This window comes from Megalops cyprinoides, chromosome 12 (genome assembly GCF_013368585.1).
Source record: "Megalops cyprinoides isolate fMegCyp1 chromosome 12, fMegCyp1.pri, whole genome shotgun sequence".
Classification (NCBI taxonomy): domain Eukaryota; kingdom Metazoa; phylum Chordata; class Actinopteri; order Elopiformes; family Megalopidae; genus Megalops; species Megalops cyprinoides.
Genome location: NC_050594.1, coordinates 3,117,144 through 3,125,223, shown reverse-complemented (window position 1 = coordinate 3,125,223; position 8,080 = coordinate 3,117,144). Strand labels below are relative to the sequence as shown.

At 43.1% G+C, this 8,080-nt stretch overlaps 1 protein-coding gene across 2 annotated transcripts; it reads right to left on the bottom strand.

Moving 5' to 3' along the window:
- Positions 1-2,548: 2,548 nt before the first annotated feature.
- On the bottom strand, positions 2,549-7,873 carry gja1a (gap junction protein alpha 1a). 2 transcript variants are annotated; one of them, XM_036541915.1, is made up of 3 exons: positions 7,754-7,873; positions 7,426-7,458; positions 2,549-4,273 (listed from the first exon to the last, which is right to left on the bottom strand). In XM_036541915.1, the coding sequence occupies exon 3, from the start codon at positions 4,255-4,257 to the stop codon at positions 3,112-3,114; it is 1,146 nt and encodes a 381-aa protein (XP_036397808.1). In that variant the 5' UTR covers positions 4,258-4,273; positions 7,426-7,458; positions 7,754-7,873; the 3' UTR covers positions 2,549-3,111. The 2 variants fall into 2 exon arrangements, with proteins under 2 accessions (XP_036397808.1, XP_036397807.1); XM_036541914.1 differs by lacking the exon at positions 7,426-7,458.
- Positions 7,874-8,080: the final 207 nt, after the last annotated feature.

Here is an 8,080-nt window from a genome sequence, read left to right as displayed (position 1 = left end):
AGAACACGGTATACTGTTATATCACTTTTGACCTTTCGTAAATGAGGGCATAATGATCAATTTTGACGGTAGGTGCTGGTGTATATGTCTTTGTGCGTGCATGTGTGTGTGTGCGTGTGTGTGCGTGTGTGTGCATGTGCGTGTGCGCGCGTGCGTGTCCAGGGAGCTCTCAAAGGTACAGATCAGAGCATGGGAGGATACAGGGCTATTCCTCTGTCTTTGTGTGTGCGTGTGTGTGTGCAGGTACAGATCAGAGCATGGGAGGATACAGGGCTATTCCTCTGTCTTTGTGTGTGCGTGTGTGTGTGCAGGTACAGATCAGAGCATGGGAGGATACAGGGCTATTCCTCTGTCTTTCAGTCATTATGCAGTTCTATGCGTTTGCTCCCCCCCCCCTGCAAATTACCCACAAAAATCTAGCTAATGACTGACGGATTGCTTGATTGATTTATTGATTCATTTATTGCATGGCCAAGTCTTGGCACAACAGTAATTACTGCTTACATTTCCAGGTTTTAGTGTTATTCAGCTTGTCTTTACATAAGCAGAAAAAAGTGATTACGATGAATTAAACTTAGTTTAATTAGCTTCAGTTTCTTGAAAATTATGTCCAGCAAACAGGTCCTTTAGCCTTAATTTACATTGACAGCGTACACTCAAATTAGACAAAGGCTCTTTTCACTTGCTGTAACCATACACCAGCACAGTACCAAGTTTTTTCCAACTCGATGTTTGAAGGAGAGCTAGGACCACCTAAAGAGCACACCATTAAAAACCTGTTTGAAACTTCTTGTGGAGTAAGAAAATAATTAAGAGTACTTTTGTTTTGATTATATTACACTTACAAGTACATTTAGTCTTAGTGTTTACCCATAGGCATATCATGATATTATTGGAAAATAGCAATGTCCAAGGCCTTCACCGAGCTGGCTGCATTATTGTGTACAAATGTCATGGCCATTACAATTATTAAGGAGAGTAGTTTGAATTGGAAGCCAAGCATAAATGAAGAATGAAACATGACCTTGTGCTTTCCTAATGTGCTAATCACGAGCACTGAAGTTTGCCCTTCATTTGTATTTCCTCAGAAACAAATACAAAGAAATGTATGGAAGAAAAAAAATATCTTTATTGGTTAAGATTGTATTTTCATAGATATGACAAGTGACTGTTTTCCCCATCATGCAGACTGTACAACAGTGGATTTTCACACTACATCCTTGAACACTCTGCACTACACAAATAAACATCCAAGCTTGCCTGTTTTGCAGAAGCTCTTGCATAAGTATTCGGTTGGTGTGATTTTCTGCCTGGTGTGTTGGAAAACAAATTACATACATCCAATGAAAAACCTTTTTTGCATTTTATTAAGCCCAGACCAAAATTTTAGTGCAAACGTCATAGTACAGTAGCTGACAAGTCTATGACCCTCTGCCTTTGAGTACCAAAGTACTGAGATGTGATTTCTATAAAGATGAAAATCAAAGGCCATATTCATGGGAATTCCACTCCCCCTCTGATTTATCAAAAATTAAGAAATAGCTACTTCATTATACAACATTCTGTGATTAACAGAAGAGAGTAACAGACAATGTGGTGCCAAAAAAGAATACCACCATCTTACACAATTTTTTCTTCAAAGTTAAAGACAATCTGCAAAATGGAAGAACTGAACTTTGTCAACATGAACTGAAATGTGATTTTCTAATACTGGCAGCTCTGGAACTGTATCATCATATACATTTTTATACGTATGACTAAATATTAGTCCAGCTCTGTACACAGTCTTCTAAAAACTCAGTTTGTGCTCGCTTGATCGATGGTGCTAAGACTCTCAAGCAGCACATTTTATTTTTCACAATTTTTTATTTTTCACTCATGTCAAGTATAATACAAAACCTCATTCTACCGTTTAGTTGGCCTATCCCCCTGCCCTATAAAAAAGAATCACTTAGGACCTTCCCATAAGACCCAATAGAGATATGAAAGTATTTATATGTCAGAACATTGCTTCAAAGTTTATGCGGAAACAAAATATTAGTATCAACTAAATTCAAATCAATTAAAAATTATTACTGGCAGAGAAAAGTATTGCTGAATTTGGATTATTGTCAATAAATATGGTGATGGGTTTAGTGTTATTATATGGTAGTTTATTGAAATGAATATTATTTTGGGTAGTAGTCAATCCTCACCCAAAGGGGCTGTCCTGCATTCTTTCCACTAACAAATAAATACTGATTAATAAATGTGTGCATTTAAGGTACATGAGATACTAAGACTTACTTGAAAACCCACAGCAGGGTTTGGGAGCTAATCTTCTTAGTATGCTGCAGGGTCTGCTGGTTTTGGCTGTGCCTCAGGGAAAGATTTCAATACTTAATTGAGGAGGGCGTCAACTCACCTGCTACTCTGGGTGTACATCAGGATGATCACTCTGACTGGAGTGCCATCCAATTAGTGAAAGTTAATCTACGAGGTGATGAGGCATATATATATATATATATATATATATATATATATATATATATATATAGATAGATAGATAATCAACTAGAGGATCAAAGTGCAATATTTCTTAAAAAAAGGAATGTTTTGTGGGCATTTAAGTAACAAAGAAAAATAATACTGTGATCAAGGACTTCACCAAGGAATCATCTTCCAGAGCCTTGGAGTGTCTGGCAAAGTGGAGAGCACAGCTGGGCAGTCCGGCCCCTGGAGTGCTGGAGCCACTTCGGGTTTCCGCCCCAACCGAGCTCTCAATCACAGGGAATGGATCGATTGCCAGGCTGAAGAAGTGCAGGCAACTCGGCGTCCTACTGCATTGAGAAGATGGTGGCACTCCAGGAGCATGGGAACCTGTTTCCCCCCAATGCGCAAAACTCTCCTCTATCCATTTTTAGTACTTGCCACTCTGCTGTCAGAGTCTTAAGTGTAATGCTTGTTAGCTTCTTCATTTTCAATGCTGTTGCCATCAATGGATGGGAGGCTCCAGCAGTGTGAGTATTTTTATGCCTCTGTGAACACTAGAGTCCCTAGGATGAGAAGGTTATGCCCATGGGTACGTGAGGTCATCTCCTGCCTGGAGTATCCACCTCGTGGCGACGGAGGCTAGACGTCAAGGTCGTCTGGCCTGGCCCTGCTGCTCATACGGCTGCTAGCCCGGCTGGTTGGCCGAGGGTCCAGGAGTCCCAGGGGCAGCAGCTCGTGTCCGGCCGTCAGTTTCTTGTGATCCTGGCTGTCGTCCGAGAAGTGAAAGGGCTGGGCGTGGGAATTGGATATGGTGCTTCCGTTCTGGCCCAGACGGTTCTGCTCGGTGCTGTAATTGGCCCAGTTCTGCTCGTTGGCCTGCTTGTTGTAGTTGCGGCTGGAGCCGGTCCTCTCCCCTGTGGCCAGCTTGTACCCCGGGGGGGACATGGGGGACACAGGACCTCCAGGGGAGGAGCAGCCGTTGAAGTAGGCGTACTTGGAGGAGGACACGTCCTTGGCGACAGAGGTGAGGGTGCCGCCGGGGTGGAAGTGCTCCTCCTTCCCTTTCACCCGGTCCTTCACGCTCTTGAAGAAGACGTAGAAGAGCTCGATGGCATTGAGGAGCAGGGAGACCAGGGACACCACCAGCATGAAGACAATGAAGACCGTCTTCTCCGTGGGCCGGGAGAGGAAGCAGTCCACCCTGTGCGGACAGGGCCACCTCTCGCAGGTGTAGACGGCCGCCAAGGTGAAGCCGTATATGTACCACTGTATCACCAGGAAGCCCACCTCAAAGACCGACTTGAACACAATGCTCAGGGCGTAGGTGCGGAGCAGGGCGCCCTTCATCTTCACCTTCCCGTGCTCCTCCAGGCCGTACTTGATCCTCTTGAGCTCGATCTTCTGCAGCGCCGCATCCACGTCACCGCCGTCGCCTTGGGCCGCCTTCAGCTCTTCCTCCTTCTTGTTCAGCTTCTCCTCCTTGTGCATCAGGTAGAAGACGTGGCCAAGGTAGAGGAGCGTGGGCGTGGAGACGAAGATGATCTGCATGACCCAGAAGCGCACGTGGGAGATGGGGAAGGACTTGTCGTAGCAGACGTTCTCGCAGCCGGGCTGCTGGGTGTTGCACTTGAAGGCCGACTGCTCGTCACCCCACGCCGACTCCACGGCGGTTCCCAGCACCAGGATCCGGAAGATGAAGAGGACGGAGAGCCAGACCTTTCCTCCGGCCGTGGAGTAGGCCTGGACCTTGTCAAGGAGTCTTCCCAAAGCGCTCCAGTCGCCCATTCTGACCGAGGCCTAGCTGCAATTGGACATGCAAAAAAGCTTCAATCTTAAAACTCCCATTCACTAACACACAAACACAGGTGGGGCAGCAGTGTAGCATAGTGGTTGAGGAGCAGGACTCGTAACCGAAAGGTTGCCCGTTTGATTCCCCGCTGGGGCACTGCTGCTGTACCCTTAGGCAAGGTACTTAACCCACAGTTGCCTCCATAAATATCCAGCTGTATAAATGGTTAACACTTTAAAAAACTAACCGATGTAAGTCACTCTGGATGTGAGCGTCTGCTAAATACCTGTAATGTAACACAAATATATCACACATTCCTCGGTAAAGTAAATGAAGGCTTGTTCACTGAAACCACGTTTCACTGCAGTCCATAGTTACACTTCCCTGGAGTGTCAACTCAGGATGGCCCATACAGTAAAACAATGCAGTAAGCTCTATGGAAACAGGTGCAGTTTGGCATGCAACACTACCCGCTTTGACTTCCCCATGTTCTACTCCAATGGGGAGTTCCATTCATGTCAGCAGGCCAAGTGCATGTGCATTGCCCTTGTGTTCTTCTAGTGTCCTGGAAACAGGCAGTGTTTGACAGTCTCCAACTCAACAAAGGCAGCATATTCAGCAGTAGCCTCACAGGAAGCGGATTGCTGCTTATTCTGTGAAACTGACCTTAAGATGCTCTCCCACCAAACTGTCTTCTTAAAGAGAATACATTACAGTCAATTAGCAGCTGCTCTTTTCCAGAGTGACTTCCATCACAAAAGAACACAAGTGTATCCTTTCAAGCTGAATGTGTGTCAGATCAAGCTGCCAACACTCCCAAACCAGTGAGTGTGAGCATAACACTGTTCAAGCCCTACCACAAGTTAACTTGTGCAAGCTGAACAGACAAGAGAAGGAAAATATATTACCATACATCACAGTCATATAGACAGACAGATGGAGAGAGAGAGACATACAGTTTTGCATTATTCTGCTGTCCCTCAAAAAAGACTGGTACTGTTTATTTCTGGTATCAAAAATGTTACATTTGTAACTGTTATATTAGTTTTTATTTTGAAACAGTCAGGCTTCTGCATGGCTAGAAGACTTTTATTTCTGAAAGTGAGGTTCTGGGTTCCAATGACAATTGTAAACATCACTCAGTTCAGTAATAAGCTTCCTTTTTAAAAGGAAGCAGGTTGACTACGAGAAACTAAAGCCCAGATAAAACTGTTTGGGCGGCCAGGCCAGGCGTTCATGCATCCGCCTTATAAGAGCCTTTGACTTGTGTGTCTGGTATGAACAAATAAATTAGTTCATTTTCAAATTCCTATAGGCTCATTCAAGAAAATGTCTGAAATTTCAGAATCTCGGTGTTAGATGATAATTACAATGTAAGCGGACTTTTGATTACAGAATAGGAGTAGGTGCACTTTATGGGAAATGCTCAGTTTCCTGACCAAATATGGACAGTTCACAGGAGCTGGGAGAGTGAACACTGGTATCAGCTTAAAAACTGAAGTCTTTCCCAGACTTGGGTGAAACTCATTTGACCCAGTGTGGCTAAGCATGGCATGCAAGCCTGCAGTCAGTAGAGTGCATGGGTATGAAGACCAATGGATACAGGTGCTAGATTCATAATTAGCTTTCATACCAGCCCAATACTGAAACTAACACCCAGTATGATGTGACCATCAGGCTACTGGCTATGAGTAATGAGAGGTCACACCTTCCTACCTCCCATCCTGAAGGGCCCTGATCTACACTTGCCATTTTTTTTCAATCATTGACAGCCTTGGAAAATGGGGAGAGAAGCTAAATGGGCTAAATCAATTGGCTAAATTAGCTAAAACTGGATTGGATGAATCAGAAATAATGCAACCTGATTGGATGAATCAGGTGGTTGACTGCTTCAAGGCAAACCGTGGCCATCTAGCAGCAGAGCTAAACGGCTCTCTTCTCCGCAAGTGTTTCCAAGGGTCTGACACGTGTGTGTGCACATAATGGGCTTCCTCTTTACTCTAGGCTGTTAAAATGCACCTCAGTTCCTGGTTCCAATCAAACTATTGTTTGCAAACAACTCCCATAAACAGTTGAGGAGTTTTTATCTTTAAATAAAAGCAGCCATTATTGGCAGCAGCACAGACAGATTTGCTGAGCGCATGCATTTGACCTTTTCCAGGAGGAGCACTTCACACATATTTCTACAGTTCCATGACTGCACATACTACTGCTTATTATTATACGTTCATCTTTTCTAGCTGAATTTGTTTCTGTGAGATAACCCTCTCATAGGACCAACAACGTTTCACTACTAACATTAGGAAGTTTCAAATTCTCTTGGAGGAAATAAAATAGATGTGCAGAACAATGGATCATGTAGGTTTATCGAATGGTTTCGTTTCTGGGCTATTTCACTTAAATATTTTTGGCATGAAATCACGTCGTCAGTTGCAATTCAATACTCAGTACGTCACAGGCTGCAGTACTTTCACCTTAAGAACATAACACGCTCTGCGAAAGTGCAACTCCCTCACTTACAGTGAAGTGCTGCAGATAGATTTGCTCCGTCTGGAGTTCTCAAAGTACCTTTAACAGGAAAACAACAAACTCTCAGGCAGAAAGCGCTATGATCCAGTTGGACGTTTTCTTTTTCTTTTGTGTAATTGCGTGATGGGAATGCAATGTCAAAGGCTTCTTCTAAAAATAAGTTATTATTCCTGCCTTTTAAATAACTTTGTTGTATGGATTATTCCCAACAACAAAAAAAAAACCCATCAACCACCAAAAGGTAAAATCATCGATGTCTGAACGAGGATGCCGGTGTTATCGAGAAACAAGAAAAACAAAACAGGGCTATTGAGATAAAACAACAAACAGCGTATTATTTTCTCTTTTTTTTGTGACAGTAATTATAGTCACTGTTTTACTTTATCTTCCAAGATCCGCAACATCAACGAAAATGCAAACAGTACTTAAGCCGTCTCAAGTGTGCGGGCCAGATGTGAACGCCGCTGTATTCTAACTCAGGTCTAGTTGTCCTGGTTTTAAGTAGGCTGTATGGAAATGAATTTCTTGTGACCATCTGTACATGCGTTTCACAAAATATTTATTAAACCCATATAGCAAATTATGCTTTATAATAATCACGCTGCGAATACCGTGTTAAATTCAAGTAACGTTACCTAGGTTGTCCCCCAGCCCCTCCCCACCACCACCTGAAAATTAAGAAATACAAGTAATTAAATATCGAATCGTTTAATTAAATTATATGGGCATTTAGTCTCTCTTCGATGTTTTACAAAGTTAGGACCCTTAACAGTTGCAGCCGGTGCAGTTAGATTGAAATATGTAAAGCACGGTAAAACTATTACAGCTCACTCAATGAATTACCAGATAGAACGTGTTTAAATACTAAATAACTTCTCAGTTACTTTTTGACATTCTCCGAATGCACTCAATGTGTAATTTAATGTATTTTTAATCACGTTGGTTTAAGTTCGCAGGAGTTACCTGGAAAGTCGCCAAGAAGCAACAATTGATCCCCGGGGGACTTCCACTGCAAATGTCTGGAAACCACTCGCTGTTGTCCTGAAATCCAAGTTTGGGACCAGAGAGAAACTGGAACTGACTCGATAAACTCTGCTTGCTTATAACCCCCTTCATTGAGATAGGGGGAAAAGGAGAGAGAAAAAGTTTGTGGTCACCTGATTCCTGACGTAGATTCTGGACTTCTTGATTCCTCTAACTTTTTGAGGAGGTTTTAGTCAAGCAAGTATGCATTTTAACATACAATAAAACAATGAAATGGATGGGTAGACTGTACAAGCATAAACCCCA

Bases quoted from the DNA above. Each gene is read 5' to 3' on its own strand.
- gja1a (XM_036541915.1), bottom strand. From the start codon at position 4,257: ATGGGCGACTGGAGCGCTTTGGGAAGACTCCTTGACAAGGTCCAGGCC.